Consider the following 17,790-nt stretch of genomic DNA (forward strand, 5'->3'; position numbering starts at 1 on the left):
TTAATTGCTGGTTGTGTAGTAATGCTTACACCCTTTGTATTGAACGTAGCAACTTTACGGACTATTTTGCCAGTAATAATTACCGCTTCGGTCTTGTTTTCGCTAGGTTCAGTCCGTTAGTTTCGAGTCAAGCTATTGTCCTGTCGTAACTATATCGTGTATGTGTTTTGCTATAACAGCGATATCGTCTGTGAATCCAATGATTTGAACGTTTTTGGGTACTTTTAGTCGCAGTTCTCCGTCGCACATTATGTTCCAAAGTAGCGGCCCAAGTACAGATCCCTGGGGTACTCCACCAGTGACTTTATATTTTTAGAACCTTCATTTTTGTTGTAGCTCAAAGTTATTTTCTCGAAATGGCTTACTATTATGTTGCAAAAGTATGGAGACACGGTAAAAGTTTTTTTTTTTTTTAAGTAAGAGGAAGCATCGAAAGCCAGAGTGCGGGACTTTAGTCCGCTAAACCTAACCTACTCCCACCTCATGTCTCTCCCACGGGACCACTGGATAAAGTATTACTTCATGGATAAAGGTATTGAAGTCTGTCGCTCTCTATGCGTTCAGCACATCAAATGCGGCATTTTGGTAGTTTACATACCCGTTGAGTCAGAAATGGGCCTCATCGCTAAACATTATTTTGGCCGAAAACGTCCGAAGGTCACTTGGGAAGGTCGAGCGCCTTTAGTTCTTGCACAGCTGTATTTTGTACACTTTCAATTTAAGGTAAGGTCAGAACGTGAATTTTCGTAATAAAGTTGAAAGATTTGTAAAAGTTTCGATGTTTTCATTGTGTGAGTTTTTTACGTGGCGTGGGTCGTAAACCCTTGCACAACCCTGGAGAGAGATGATTCGCTTCCTAACTTTAACTCGCCTTTAAATGGATGTTTTTTGGCTACCCAGAGGATACTTGGTCGAAGACCAGAAGACGTGAACTGCTTGAGCCATATGTAAAATAATCGTTTCTGGCCATTTACAAGTGAATTGCGCTGGGAGAACTTTCCTCACTTGCATGAACTCCTATACATGGCTCCATCCTCCGAGACGAACAACTGGCGCGCTGTTGTAAACTAGGCTATAACCGCGTAAGCGGTGTTGACGCCAATAAAGAAAAATAATATTTGTAAACGTTATTTAGACGAAAGTCTGTCCATAATGAAATGCCAAATAATACTGAACAAAGATAACATGACAGCTTGTCAGGACTCGCACGTGATCATTCAAAAAAAAAGACTTTTGACAAAAATAGTATCTCTACTTGGATTGCCCGTTAGAATGCGGCTGAGGCAATACTTTCCATCCGCAGTTTTCCAAAAGGTTCTTTTTAAACATGACAACGTTGTCATGATGAAAAATTATGACTTCGTGTCTAGTCCAAAATTTTCCGGCGTTTGCCCTTTGACAACTTCGTGGGCACAAAACGAAGTAGAATAATCAAATCGAGTGTGAGTATGTGAAAACGAGGCTAGGAAATTCCAAGTACTTACATATTTATATCAAAATCTCATATGTAGATATGTGATTTGAAGCCCATTAGCGTTCTCCACCTGGTCCTTCTAACGGAGTGCAGGTCTTCCTCTTCCTCTGCTTCCCCCGGTGGGTACTGCGTCGAATACTTTCAGAGTTGGAGTGTTTTCCAGGTGAAAGAAAGTACAATTCTATGAGGACAGAGCTGATTTTTTCAGGCGTTATAGCTATTTATGCTGTCGTTGACTGTTAGAAATTGTAAACAAAGCTTTTTAGTGAAAACTTATACTGTTTCGTCAATAATTCTCCATGTTATTAAGAGGTATTGATTTTGAACAGTGAAAAATCAACTTTCCCAGCAAAAGTCTAGCCTCGAGGAACGGAGAAAAGTATTATATGAATGGCTCTTTTTTGAAGGTGCTCAAAACCGTTAGGCCTATGCTGATTCAAATTAATCCGATTTATTGCAGGGTATGTACGTGGGCGAATGAACCTGCGTAAATATCCCGCAATATATTTATTTGTATTAGCGCGCTAAGCACACACGATATGTGGTCTCTAAAAGTACGAAATTTTTCGTAAATTTAAATTCCTGCGCTGTTGCATATTCCATTGGCAACGAAATCAAATAATTCTTTCGTCTACTTAACGAAGGCGCATCTGTAGCACACCACCGTTGCGGATCGAGCTATGAATTTCTCAAATAAATAAGTAGTACAATCACACGCACGCATGTGGGGTAGTTGTTTATATGCATGTGTATGTGTATGTAAGTAGTTTATTTATCACCTGCTTAACATTTATTACCTTTTATTCGCATTTTCCAAGTTATTGTATATTTTTCTATCACCGCCGCGGAACAGCCGTGCTACGCTCGCGCTTTTTGGCAAAAAGAAAAACATTTATTAAATAAGAAAATATGTGCTTTTGACTTTTATTCACTGTAGCATTGTGCGCGCAAAAAACAACAAGCAATATATTTAGTCGTTGGAATTCTCACAACCAATCGCATGCATGACATGCGCACTCGGCTGCGAACGCTGGTGCATATTGAGCGCGCTTTTCCAGCGCTCACATTGCTTTTGTTGCAAGTGGGATTGTAATGAGTGGTGCCGCAGCAGCGCCACTGTGTTGGCAGCAACATTTGGTTTGTGTTATCCGCAATTGTAATGAGTTTACCAATTTTCCACACCTTCCTGTAAACACAAATGCGCTGCCGCGCCGCGTTGCAGTGTCGTAGCTAGCAGTTATGGGATGCAGCGGCCTTGCCGCTTAATTAGCGCTTCCACTTTTACTTCCCGCCGCGGCTATATACACAATAATCATACGTTCACACGGCATATACATATATTGTACTTCTGTGTGTGTGTGTGTGTGTATGTGTGTATATGTGTTTACACTTGAACGCTTGTTTAAATAATTCTCTTTTGTAAGGCGCAATCGATTTGCCACTCAACGCGCCTTGCGCGTTCACATCCTCCTACGCAGTGTTTTCATGCGTTTATGCATATTTGTTGATCGTGGTTATCAACAAGATCTTTTTTGTTATTATTACGTTTATTATTGGCTCCACCAGGTAATGTGTTCATCATCCTTAACTCGTATTTTATCTAAAATATTGACTCTTCGCGTTGCATCGCTCATTAGCGCACTTGTTATGGTTTTATTGTAATTGTTGTTGTTGCACTTGAGTTTGGCGCTGACTTATGCTTATTTGCTTCCGTATTTAAATTACCACCATCGTGGTGCATTATCGCATTTCACATGTAATTTGTTAGTTTACCTTAATTACTTGGAATATTTTGAAATGAGTTTTTATTACGTGAAATACATGTGTAGACACGCTCATTTACACTTGTCGGCATAAAGTATGTATGTATGTGCATATACATACAATATTATATTTATTTCAAAGCGCATACATTCCTTGAGCATGAGTCGCTTCTTAGGTTTTTTAGGTTTTCGAATATCTCCCTTCCGCCTTTTTGTCTTTTGAATTTCGTGGCTATGTATAAAGCGCCAAAGAGCTCGTATCTGGCAATGCTTAACATCTTTGAAAGGTCTTGACATAACCTATAAAACAACGCTATGCATGATTAGTTTGGATATTGCGTTCAACAGTTATAGATGTGCAAACATGAAGCTCACTAAGTCCAAAATTCGCGTTATTTTAAAGTTTTCCTTCGTGAAAGGCAAATCCACTAGAGAAACGTTCCCTGAGATTAATGTTGTATGTGGAGGATGGTGCTCTATCACTTCGAACTGCGGGGGAATGGTTTCGACGATTCAGAGCGGGTGAAAACGACACCATGGATAAGCCAGACGCCGAATGGCGCCATGGATGGAAAACATGGAGTTGGAATGGCAGGTGGCATCTCGTGACTTCTCCCAGAAGATGGGAGTTAGTCACCAAACCATTTTAAACCATCTGCAGAAGGCTGGATACACAAAAAAGCTTGATGTTTGGGTTCCGCATGAACGGACGCAAAAAAAACTTCTGGACCGAATAAACGCCTGTGATATGTTGCTGAAACGGAACGAACTCGACCCATTTTTGAAGCGGATGGTGACTGACGACGAAAATTGGATCACATACGACAATATCAAGCGAAAACGGTCCTGGTCGAAGGCCGGTGAATCGTCTCAAACAGTGACCAAGCCGGAATTGACGACCAGGAAGGTGTTGCTGTGTGTTTGGTGGGATTGGAAGGGAATCATCCACTATGAGCTGCTCCCATATGGCCAGACGCTTAATTCTACCATCTACTGCGAACAACTGGGACGCTGGAAGCAGGCGATCGACCAGAATCGACCAGATCGGTAAACAGAAAGGGTGTAGTGTTCCACCAGTGCAACGCCAGACCACACACTTTGTGGATGACTCGTCAGAAGCTACGGGAGCTCGGATGAGAGGTTTTATCGCATCCATCATATAGCGCGGACATAGCGCGAAGTGATTACCACCTGTTCCTGTCCATAGCGAACGCCCTTGTTGGTGTGAAGTTGAACTCAAAAAAGACTTGTGAAAAGTGACTGTCCGAGTTCTTCGCAAATAAGGAGGGTGGTATTATGAAGTTGCCATCTTGGGTGATCACGAGATACATACTTAGCTGTTACCTCCATGTAGTAGGTGCTGCATCGCTGTTCGGCTTTTGTAAATTTTCGCTAGAAGAAACCCAGCGGTTTGAGCGTGTTTTTAAATACTTGGTGTTGCGCTGCATAGTCGGATGTGCCAATCCGGAATTTAGCTAAGTCTTCCTTAGAGGCTTCGTAATGTTTTATATTTTGTTTGGACCATACGAGAGGTGAGTGATTATTGCGCTTGTTACCCGGAGTCATATCAAAAAATGGTGCTTGATGTGAAAAGAGATTTTTCAAAAAAGGAGAAAGCGTTTGAGATCTTTCGCCGAAGTTGGTAGTTTACAATCTGAGATAGTCTTGTACGATTTGGTTATGGTTGGATACCGTCTTTGGTGATAAAATGCCCAAGGTAGTCAAGTTTCGGTGCTAAAGGTATCGACTTTGCGATGTTTATTGTCAAATTATGATTTTGCAATCGTTGAAATACGCAGACGAAAGTATCCTTTACGCTATCTGCACTGCTTTGCGTATTCCAAAGGTCATGTATGTGAACTCGTACAGTCCGAAAGAGGTTGTGATGGCTGATTTGTATACATTTTATTCATGTATACCGATTTGGTGAAAAGCTTTCTGTAGGTAGATTTTTCAAAAATAGGTTTGCCTGATTATAAGTATGTGCGTAAAGTCGTAGAGAAACGGAAGTGGTAATTTCTCTGCATTCAAGGCACGGTAATCACCACACGCTATCCAAGAACCATCAATTTTCGTAATAATGGTTGAAATACTTGGCGTCTTGATTGACTTTATCGAGCGCATTGCTTTTAACGCTGTGCGACGGTAAAGTAGACGATGTTGATTGAGATCTAGTATTAGACCGAAAAATTATCAAAAGTCTGCGCCAATAATTGCGAGGAACGTCGGCAATTAAGAACTTCCACACGAACTCTCTACGTATGTGAGTTGAAGTTTGATTTAAGTATGACTTCACCAAATCCTTAAATTGGTGAACCATTAGCAGCAAACAATTTGGTATCCGATTTAGATGTGTCCGTCAAAATTTAACAATTCGGTATAGACGACAACTATGCGACGGAGCCAATAAGCAAGTTAATTTTTGCAGTAGTGTTAAATACGAGGGCTGTCCGATAAATAACCGACCTAACCATGATGCACGCGACCTTTTCAAATTTTTTTTTTTTATTTTTCTACATAGTCTCCTTGTAACTCCACACACTTCTCCCAGCGATGCTCCCATCTCTGCAACCCTTCAGAGATTGCCTCCTCATTTGACGAAAATCTCTGGCCGCAGAGGAAACAAAAAAAAGTCGCTTGGTGCTAGATCCGGTGAATAAGGTGGATGGTCAAGCAGTTCGAACCGCAATTCGTGGATTTTTGCCATGGCGACTGTTAAGGTGTGAGATGGTGCGTTGTCTTGGTGGAACAAGACTTTCTTTTTTTGCAAATGTGGCCGATTTTTCGAAATTTCTTCCTTTAGCTTGTCCAATAATGATGCGTAGTATGCTCCTGTTATAGTTTTTTGGGGCTGGTTCCCCCTTTTCAATCCACTGTTTAGATTGGATTTTTGTTTCGGGCGTATAATGATGAATCCAAGTTTGGTCTACAGTTATCAATCGGCCAACAGAGCGCTGGAAATGTTCATGCGCGCACGTTTGTGGTCTAACGCGCGGACAGCTTTCTCATGCCCAAATCTTGGTTTAATATGTGACAAATAGACATCTTTTGACATCTTCATAATCTCAGCTATTTCCCTAACTTTAATCCGGCGGTCGTCAAGTACCAATTGATGAACTTTAGCGATGTTATCGTTAGTGGTTACAGTTTTTGAACGCCCAGGACGTTCATCATCTTCCAAGCTCCTGCGACCACGTTTAAATTCAGCTGCCCAAAATTTTACGGTGGTAAACGATGGTGCAGAGTCACCATACACAGAGTCCAACTCATCTTTGATTTGTGGTGAAGGTGTTTGCTCATAAGTTTCTCAGAACATTTGCCGATTCTGACAAACAGTTGACTGGACAGGCCTAATTTAAGTCGGTTTGTGGATGAGCCATTTTGTACGGCTGTCTACATTTACGGACGTTGCGGCTAAATTTCGCGTGATACCAGCAAATTTCGTTGGAGCTGTTGTGCGAGTTGCGAATAACCGTCGAGGTCCCAGATCTAGATCTAGCCTGAGATTGATGTCCGTGGTCGCCTAGTGCTTGGTCTACTTGTTGTCTATTTCGGCTCTCAGATCCTGGTCGGTAGATTGTTGTACGGTTGTATAATTCGCTCTAGTCTCCTTGGCGCCATTTGATGGATTCCTTGCTAAAACAATGGAATCCGTAATGGAATCGGCGATTTTCAGCTTCTCGACGATTAGTGCACTTGTAGCAATAATTTCCGCTTGCGTATATGTCGGTTACCGAGTGATTCATAAGTCGTGAAGAATGCTCTCGCTTAACGTGGTTCCTGCGGCGCACACATTTCATAGTAAAGGCGTCTTTCGCTCAAGGGCATCTCGCAAAGTACACGTCGCTGCTGGCTGTTAGTAAAATTTTCCAACAGTTTCGTTCGAATGTAGCCATATTCATTGGTGCGTGGAGCAATATCAACTATGGTGCGTAGTTACATTAACTTTGAAGGTGGAACGTTTGCCAAAACGATATTAAATTTTGTTATGATCACCACGAACCAAAAGTTTCTTCTTCTTCTTTATTGGCGTAGACGCCTCTTATGCGAATATAGCCGAGTAACAACAGCGTGCCAGTCGTTTCTTCTTTTCGCCACGTGGCGTCAATTGGATATTCCAAGCGAAGCCAGGTCCTTCCTGGTCCTTCCAATGGAGTGGAGGTCTTCCTCTTCCTCTGCTTCCCCAGGCGTATACTGCGTCGAATACTTTCAGAGCTGGGAACCAAAAGTTTAAAGAATAAAAATATACCTCAATATTATCCTCTCGCATCTGGAGCAACGGCAGTCGTGGTACAAAATGCTGTGCTGTAGTATTTTCTAGGATATTCTCTCCTTCTGAAAACAATTGACTTTCGTCGAGACTCATGGTATAAAATCATGGTATAAAGTCACCCGGAAGCTCGAAAATTTTAATATTTGGTATATGGGAAGTACTGATTCGATTCAGCCCATTTGTAGCACACAGAAATATTACCACAATAAAGGATACTATCTGAATTTCAATTATAAATTTGACATGTTGACCAATATTTTCAGTAAAAGTATAATATAGGAGCTGGCGTCCAAATATTCGGTACTTAGGGGCCTTTGTTGGATTTGGACAATTTTCGCCCATAAGATGGTATATGTTAAAGTCATTTGATTTGTTCACTGGAAATATTAAGATATTTGTCCTTTGGTTTTAGTGGTCCTCTATCCACGCTCACTTTTTCATAATTTTTAGCCCACAAGTGCCCCTTCATACTGCGATACCTTGTGGCAAATTACATTTCTCAATTGGAAAAATTTTTATTTTTAGACTGGAATCCCAGAAAAAACTTCTGTCACAAATTTAAAGGAATTTATTTTTTTGAATAGAAGTTTCTTAAATAAAATTGTTTAAAAACTTTATTTACGGTTTTTTAGGCAGTAGTGCGAGTAACACAAATGTTATTTCTAGCTTAGATACGGTTATAATTTTTCTCGAAATTTTCGGAATATTTATTGGGGTCATTAGTTTAGTTGGATAATTTCAAATATCTTATTGACGATACCTAACATATCACAAGGTCTCTATAAGAATTTAGGCAACTCCGAAGAATATGGGTATGGCCACATGATATGAATGCTTTCCTATTTGGTGAAATTGGGTGAGTTCAATGGAAAATGTTCTTCGGTTAGGAAGTCAGTGTTCAACATACGGTTTAGTTTTGGTTCCTCAGATAAAACTTCAAAGAGAACTGTAGTTTTGAACCTACTGGTATGTTAGGTCCAGTACGTAACCTACTCCACTGCAACAGAATAAGAAAGAATTTGTGGAATCACATTGTTGAAGGATTTTTACAAATTAATGTTAATATGCCAATATCAAACTATCCAATATTGCAAAATCCCGATTTATATTCCTTTAACACTCAAGTTATCTCACTCCAACTTCTCCTGTTCAGAGTTCACTTGGTTAAAGTGTTCATTAATACACGTCTTGTGCCATTGCTTCCACCTTTCACTGTTTGATTTCTGAAGTATTCATTTATCTGCACATCAGTATACACCTACATATAGTATGTCTGCACGTATGTTGGCACCAAAACGTATGCCTTAATATGATGATGAAGATCATTACTTAAATATGGGCACGTTTTTGTTGTTTTTTTTTTTGCTCGTTCAGAATATTTGAATACCAATAACGAGATGGTGCAGGTTGTGTTGATGTTGTGGCTATTTTTGTGGTTATTGCTTTGAGGATGATGATACAATGCTATTTGATTTGATTATGTGGCGCTGATGTGTGGCAGGTTGATCTGCTGGCCGGTAGGTCGGCATACCGAAAGACAGGCAGATCTTATCAAAATTGGCCCCCAACAGGCGCCTCATCTATCACCGTGGTGGATCAGCGTACATTACTGATCGATCAGATCCCGATCATTGTTGTTGTTGCTTCCACACTCACTCACTCACTAAGTACTGGTGAACGGTGCTGATGATGAGTATTGGTTAATCGAATTGTTTGTTTATTTGTTATTCTGTTTGTCTGCAGCTTCGAGTCGGAACAATTAATTACCAACTGTATTTGGTCGACGATATTTATTTCTCTGCTTTTTAAATATGTTTAGCTGAGGCTTTGGAGCACGTCTTCGAGTACGTACCTGAAAATGTTTATACTTAACATATACTTAAATCTGAATGTAAATATGTATATAATTCTTTCTGTCCGTCGAACTATTAATGAATGTACGCAAACGTTTCGTAATTGATTTGATTTTATTTGATTTTCTATTTAGCAAAATCGTGCTGATTTTTATTTTATTTTTCGATGGTTTGTTTATTTTCTCAAATGACCGAAAGAAATTTCCTAAATAGCTAAGTTGTATAATTTGCCAGATGAAAAGAAACCACATTCATACATATGTATATATGTTTAAGTATGGAATGTTTTGGATTGATTATCGCACAATTAGTGATTAATTGCGCCGTTTGATTGTAATAAATTGCAATTGCCTTTAAAATAGATTTATGCCAACGTTTATGTCTACTAGATTTCCACTAATCGTCATGAATCAATGTTTGAACTGGAGAATACACGTTTTTTAACGAATTATTGAGAGGACTTTCCAGTGTCCATTTCGACCTCCTGGTATAACTAATGATTAAAAAAACAGTGACTTGAAAACCATTGGATTTTTAAATTAAAGAGAATTTAATTTCAAGGACAAAATAAACTTTCATATTGTTTCCCACAAAAACTTCCTTTAAAACCTATAAATTCAGCCAAGTATCAAGTTGAAGATTAATGCATGCCTAATTCAGGTTTATTGCGATTGCATAGTTCAATCTTTTTAGTTTTTGAAGCTTTCGATCACAAAAGTCTCTTTGGAAATCTAGTGCAGTGGAGATCTTCCTTTTTCTCTGCTTCCGCCAGCCGGTACTAAATCGAAAACCTTCAAAGCTGGAGTGTTGTAGTAAGTGTGTAAGTCAGAACATTTCTCTCGAATACTCCTAAGGCCGACACATTAGGTGAAGTCATTGTCCATGCCTCCGCACCATATAACAAGAGGGGAATAATGAAAAAACTACTTTTTGGTTGCCTACTCAGTCCAAAAGGGTATCTGCAGGCAAGAGTGATCCTGCGTTTGATTTCAGGGATGATACTGTTTTGTTGTTGATACTGTTCCCAAGATATGTGGAATTATCTACGACTTCAAAGTTATGACTGTCAACAGTGATGCGTATTCGCGACTACGAGTACTGTTTGTTTGATAACAGGAGACATTACGTCTTGTCCTCGTTCACAACCAAGCCCATATAGAGGATAAAGCAGAGCTAATGGCACGGTTGATGTCAATGATATCAATATCATCGGCGTACGCCAGCAGTTGTACACTCTTATAGAAGAATGTACTTCTCTATATAGCTGTGCAGTTTGTATTATTTCCCCTAGCAATTTATTGAAGTAGTCACACGGTAGGGAGTCGCCTTGTCTGAAACCTCGCTGGTATCGATCGGTTCGGGGATACTCTTTTTGATCCTGACGGAGCTTTAGTTTTGCGGGGATACCAAATTCAGACATCGTGGCATAAAGGCAGATCGTTTTCGCGTGTCGATTCTCCTTTCACGGGTCTTTTCCAAGATTTGGCGCATGGTGAATATCAGTTGTTGATTTGCCTGGCCTATATCCACACTGTTAATGTCCAATCAGTTTGTTGACGATGGGCTTTAATCTTTCTCATAATACGCTCGATAGAACCTTATATGCAATGTTGAAGAGGCTAATCCCATGGTAGTTGGCGCAGATTGTGGGATCTCCCTTTTTGTGGATTGGTCAGATCATACTTATATTACTCCGACCATTTTCTACAAAGAACCTGTGCATGTTCCTTATCAGTTCTTTGTCGCCGTGTTTGAATAGCTTGGCCGGCAATTCATTGGCCCGCCGCTTTGTTGTTCTTCAGGCGGGTAATTGCTATTCGAACTTCTTTATGATGGGGCAATGGAATGTCTGCTCCATTGTCGTCGATTGGTGAATAGGGTTCGCCTGCTCCTGGCTTTATACTTTAACTGCCATTCAGCAGGCTGCAGAGGTGTTCCCTTCATAATTTTAGTATGCCCTGGTTATCAGTCACTAGATCACCCCTAGGGGTTCTATAAGAATATGCTCCGGCCTTGAAATCTTCTGTTAGTCTTTTCGTAGAATTTTCGAGCATTACCCCTGTCGGCCCGGCACTCCCCATTGTATCAGCTGTTCTTTTGCACTTTCCGAAAACCAATGCTTTCGTTTGCCTTCCCTTATACCGAGTTGTTGACGAGTGCTCTCAGAGAGCAGGAGTGCAAGTAGAGTCGAAAATCGTTCGGCTGTCTGTTGTAATGTCAACCTCTCGTGTTTGTTGACGTGCGTTCTTGGCTGCAACAAGATAGTGGTCCGAGTCAATGTTAGGACATCGGAGCGTATGTACGTTTAAAACAGTGGAGACGTGTCTCCGTCTATCACAACAAGATTGATCTGGTTGATGACTTTTCGATCCTTAGACAGCCAGGTAGCTCGGTGAATTTTTTTATGCTGGAATCTAGTACCACAGATAACTATACTTCGGGCCCGGGCGAAGTCGATCAGCCTCAACCCACTTGGTGATGTTTCTTCGTGGAGCCTAACTTCTGTTGTGCCATAGATACCTTCCTTGCCCACTCTGGCGTTACAGCCGCCAAGCACTATTTTGACATCGTGGCGGGGGCAGCTCTCATAGGTGCGCTCCAACTGCTTATAGAAGGCATCTTTGGTCACATCGTTCTTCTCTTCCGTCGAGCCGTGGGCGCAAGTCGAAGAACCTGGCTTTGATGCGGATTGTGGCGACGGAGTTTCTCTACCACCACGAATTTCACACCGAACTTATGCTCCATTATATGGCCACTGTAGAAAATGCCACTAGGACCTACTCGCCTCAGTCCTTGTCCGAACACCCGAACTTAGCCATTTCTTATTTGTTTCATTTATTACGATCGAACTGAATAATTTATCAAATATGATTCAAAAATGTTTTTCTTTATATACAATATGGAAACGCATTTTTCAAATAATTAGAAGTTAAAATTTTCATTGTTGTACCAAAATACTTAAATTAATATTTAAAATTATTATGATGCACTGAAACGTGGACTTTTGAATTGACAGCTAGTAAAAAAAAGTGTTTAGATCCTTTGAAATGGCCAATATTATTCTTTCAGCTGAGGCATGTAAAATACTTCAATTTAGTAATTTAACGACGAACTTAAAAATTTGTTCAAATCTACTGAGTATTTCCAATTTATATCATAAGAATTCCTACACAAATTTGACCAGTGCGTTCCGTTGTCCAGTATATCCAGCTACTAACTGCAAAGCAGACTCCTGCTATAGTATCCAGGGCAAGTAAATTAAGAACAATAGTTGTATTATATATTTATTTTTCGAAGACTTCCAAATACCATTGAGCTTCCATGACTCGAACTTCTATAACTCGAAGTTCTCCATAACTCGAACTCTTGAATTGGCAATAGAAGTCAAATTTCATACTAATTTCCTTTCATTTCGAAGTCTATCTAACACGAAGTTTGTTTTGAAATATGTTGATTAGAGTTAAGGAAGTTCAACTGTATATGGATTTTATTCTTTTATGACCTTCTGATAGAAACGTTACTATCTTTTCAGGCAGGGTTTTAATTTTTGGTACACGCTTTCTTATGTTCGGACTGTTATTGGTGAAAGACATTTGGCGGACCTATTATTCCTATTTGATTTTCAGTGTGAGCATTTAAGCTATTCAAGTACTAAGAAGGTTCCATCGCATATTTGAATATAACTAATATAATATAACTCTTGTTTTTGCAGTAAAGATAGCACACTATGTCCACCATGATCCCTTAAGTTGATGTTTGAATTCAAGAACACTCATATAACATAATTATACTTGTATTATATTTCTCTTTCGACTTTACTAAATCTCAAAAGCGCAATGTCCTACTAATTGGTAGTTTACCGCTTATCATTTCTAGTAACTTAAGTGAAAATATATCGGTCGATTTACCGTTTTGTAGGTGCAGCCACAACGTATTTTTGGAAAGTATGCAACCTGTCCTTTGCAGTCCGTCGAGAAAAAGCATGCATCTATTGATTTTTCAGCTTTCTCTCTCAGTAGCGAGTACTATTTTTCGTCTACTCTAAATTGTTAACTTCTTTTGTCTGCTTTAGGGTCTCTCTAAATGAGAGAGAATGATAATTGCGAAAAAAAAACATTTTTGAATTTTGAAAACTGCTCTGCACATCTTTTTAACTTTTTCATACTAAAAGCCATGCATTTTAAGAAATATTTTTTTAATATTACAGTGCAGCTGCACGCTCCATACTCCGCGTTGGCCACGTCTGCCCTTCTGCGCTTCCAACAACAACAGCAACAAAAATCCATTGCAACACATGCACAAATACTTGTCAATTCGCCAGGAATGTTGCAAAATCTGAGTGGTACAGGTGTTGGTAGCGCTGTCAGTCTCGGCCTTAAATCTTTCCACAATCCCACAATGAATATGCAAAACTTTGCTCCACCGACGCTGTCAGTACGTTTCCCCACTTTGAAGACACATGCGCATCATTTATTGGACATTCCTATGAGTACCGCTAGCCTTATGAATCACCACAGACAGCACCATCCTCACCATGGGACGCAAACGACGAGTCTTACGTCAAGCCACGCCGTCGCCAGTAACACCTCCCCACAACTACAACTAACAACTGCGAGCGGCAGTAGTATTAGTATGAGTAACGGCAATAATAGTGGCACTAGTGCGAGTGGTAGCAGTGGCGGCAGCAAACGAAAACGCTCGTGGTCGCGTGCAGTGTTCAGCAATTTGCAGCGCAAAGGACTAGAAATACAGTTCCAACAGCAGAAGTACATAACAAAGCCCGATCGGCGCAAACTCGCGGCGCGCCTCAACCTCACCGATGCGCAGGTTAGTAGAGTCATATTATCTGAGGCATTGCAAATTTTAGGTATTCCATAACCATTTTCAGGTTAAGGTCTGGTTCCAGAATCGTCGCATGAAGTGGCGGCACACGCGTGAAAATCTGAAAAGTGGCCAGGAGAAGCAAATACCGTCAGCGTCTACAAGTACTGCGGCGTCCAGTCACAAACCAGAGAGTAGCATGCAAGCGACTAATGATGAAAAGCACATCGTGGACGGTTATTCCAGCGACGATTCGTCCTATGGTGAATTAAGTGAGAATGAAGATGAAATCGACGTGGTGCAATGAATTATATGTATATGTATATTTATATTTTACTCTGCTTACACTACTCACAAACTGTATGCAGATATCAACAAAAGTACTCGTATATATACTCAATAACATAAAGAAACCAAAAGAAATGTATAATAAAGCATACATATTTATTTACTCTGACAATTTTTGTTACTCATTAGCAATTAATTAAAATAAACTTGTTACGATATTGTTAATTTTTACTTGTGTATGAAAATAAATGAAAATATATTTATGTGTAATATACTTATTTAATGAAATCTTAAAATATCAGCGAGTTTTTACAGTTTTTCTTGAATCCCTTTTTTTATGCAGTCCATTGTTGTGTTTCGTCTTTGCTGTTGTTGCTGTAGCGGTCATCTTCTTCTTCTTCTTGACACCGCTTACGCGATTATAGCCGAGTCAACAACAGCGCACCAGTCGTTTCTTCTCTTCGCTACGTGGCGCCAATGGGATATTCCAAGCGAGGCCAGGTCCTTCTCGACCTGCTCCTTCCACCGGAGTGGAGGTCTTCCTCTTCCTCTGCTTCCCGCGGCGGGTACTGCGTCGAATACTTTCAGAGCTGGAGTGTTTTCATCCATCCGGACAACATGACCTAACCAGCGTAGGCGCTGTCTTTTAATTCGCTGAACTATGTCAATGTCGTCGTATATCTCGTACAGCTCATCGTTCCATCGAATGCGATATTCGCCGTGGCCAATGCGCAAAGGACCATACATATTTCGCAGAACTTTTCTCTCGAAAACTCGTAACGTCGACACATCGGTTGTTGTCATCGTCCAAGCCTCTGCACCATATAACAGGACGGGAATTATGAGCGACTTATAGAGTTTGGCTTTTGTTCGTCGAGAGAGGACTTTACTTTTCAATTGTCTACTCAGTCGGAAGTAGGACCTGTTGGCAAGAGTAATCCTGCGTTGGATTTCCAGGCTGACATTGTTGGTGGTGTTAATGCTGGTTCCTAAATAGACGAAATTATCTACAACTTCAAAGTTATGACTGTCAACAGTGACGTGAGAGCCAAGTCGCGAGTGCGACGACTGTTTGTTTGATGACAGGAGATATTTCGTCTTGCCCTCGTTCACTGCCAGACCCATTTGCGTTGCTTCCTTGTTCAGTCTGGAGAAAGCAGAACTAATGGCGCGGGTGTTGAGGCCGATGATATCAATATCATCGGCATACGCCAGCAGCTGTACACTCTTATAAAAGATTGTACCTGCTCGATTAAGTTCTGCAGCTCGAATAATTTTCTCCAGCAGCAGATTGAAGAAGTCGCATGATAGGTAGTCGCCTTGTCTGAAACCTCGTTTGGTATCGAACGACTCGGAGAGATCCTTCCGGATCCTGACGGAGCTTTTGGTATTGCTCAACGTCAGTTTACACAGCCGTATTAGTTTTGCGAGGATACCAAATTCAGACATCGCGGCATAGAGGCAGCTCCTTTTCGTGCTGTCGAAAGCAGCTTTGGAATCGACAAAGAGATGGTGTGTGTCGATTCTTTTTTCACGGGTCTTTTCCATGATTTTGCGCGTGGTGAATATCTGGTCTGTTGTTGATTTTCCAGGTCTAAAGCCACACTGATAAGGTCCAATCAGTTTGTTGACGGTGGGCTTTAATCTTTCACACAATACGCTCGATAGAACCTTGTACGCGATGTTGAGGAGGCTTATCCCACGGTAGTTGGCGCAGATTGTGGGGTCTCCTTTTTTATGGATTGGGCATAGCACACTTAAATTCCAATCGTTGGGCATGCTTTCGTCCGACTATATTTTGCAAAGAAGCTGATGCATGCTGCTTATCAGTTCTTCGCCGCCGTGTTTGAATAGCTTGGCCGGCAATCCATCGGCTCCCGCCGATTTGTTGTTCTTCAGCAGGTAATTGCTATTCGAACTTCTGCATGGTCGGGCAATGGAACGTCTGCTCCATCGTCATCGATTGGGGAATCGGGTTCGCCTTCTCCTGGCATTGTACGTTCACTGCCATTCAGCAGGCTGAAGAAGTGTTCCCTCCATAAGTTTTTAGTATGCTCTGGGCATCGGCTATTACATCACCTCTGGGGGTCCTACAAGAGTATGTTCCGGGTTTGAAACCTTCTGTTCGTCTACGGGTTTTTTCGTAGAATTTTCGAGCATTACCCCTGTCGGCCAGCTTATCAAGCTCTTCGTACTCACGCATTTTGGCCTCTTTCTTTTTCTGTCTGCAAATGCGTCTTGCTTCCCTCTTCAACTCTCGGTTTCTATCACATCCCACACGCAGTCGATCGTAACGTTGCGAGGTAGGCAGCCTGTTTTCTCTCCGCTGCGACACGGCACTCCTCGTCGTACCAGCTGTTCTTTTGCACTTTCCGAAAACCAATGGTTTCGGTTGCAGCTGTACGTAAGGAGTTTGAAATGCCGTCCCACAGTTCCCTTATACCGAGTTGTTGACGAGTGGTCTCAGAGAGCAGGAGTGCAAGCCGAGTAGAAAATCGTTCGGCTGTCTGTTGTGATTGCAGCTTCTCGACGTCGAACCTTCCTTGTGTTTGTTGGCGTGCGTTTTTTGCTGCCATAGGCGGGTGCGAATCTTGGCTGCAACAATATAGTGGTCCGAGTCGATGTTAGGACCTCAAAGCGCACACACATCTAAAACACTGGAGACGTGTCTTCCGTCTATCACAACATGATCGATCTGGTTGGTAGTTTTTCGATCCGGAGACAGCCAGGTAGCTTGATGAATTTTCTTATGCTGGAATCTAGTACTACAGATAACCATATTTCGGGGCCCAGCGAAGTCGATCAGCCTCAAAACATTTGGGGATGTTTCGTCGTGGAGGCTGAATTTACCGACCGTAGTGCCAAAGATACCTTCTTTGCCCACCCTGGCGTTGAAGTCGCCAAGCACGATTTTTACGTCGTGGCGGGGGCATCTCACATAAGTGCGCTCCAAGCACTCATAAAAGGCATCTTTGGTCACATCGTCCTTCTCTTCCGTCGGGGCGTGGGCGCAAATCAGCAATATGTTGAAGACCCTCGCTTTGATGTGGATTGTGCCTAGACGTTCATTCACCGCAGTGAATGATAGTACTCGGCGACGGAGTCTCTCTCCCACCACGAATCCCACATCAAGCCTGCGCTCCTTTATATGGCCACTGTAGTTAATGCCACAAAAACCTACTCGTCTCTGTCCTTGTCCTGTCCATCGCATTTCTTGGACGGCGGTGATGTCAGCATTTATTTTCACGAGGATATCAACCAGCTGGGCAGCGGCACCTTCCCAATTAAGGGACCGGACATTCCAGGTGCATGCCCTTA

The 17,790-nt window shown here is 41.4% G+C and overlaps 1 protein-coding gene across 1 annotated transcript in view; it reads left to right on the forward strand.

Moving 5' to 3' along the window:
- LOC105225686 (homeobox protein H2.0) overlaps positions 1-14,742 on the forward strand; it is a 28,300-nt gene extending 13,558 nt beyond the window's left edge. The window contains exons 2-3 of the mRNA XM_011204271.3: positions 13,571-14,190; positions 14,252-14,742. Of these exons, the coding sequence (XP_011202573.3) occupies positions 13,571-14,190; positions 14,252-14,491 (860 nt within the window). The 3' untranslated portion in view covers positions 14,492-14,742. The remainder of the gene's footprint in view (positions 1-13,570; positions 14,191-14,251) is intronic.
- Positions 14,743-17,790: the final 3,048 nt, after the last annotated feature.

The sequence above is a fragment of the Bactrocera dorsalis genome, chromosome 1 (genome assembly GCF_023373825.1).
Source record: "Bactrocera dorsalis isolate Fly_Bdor chromosome 1, ASM2337382v1, whole genome shotgun sequence".
NCBI classification, from domain to species: Eukaryota; Metazoa; Arthropoda; class Insecta; order Diptera; family Tephritidae; genus Bactrocera; species Bactrocera dorsalis.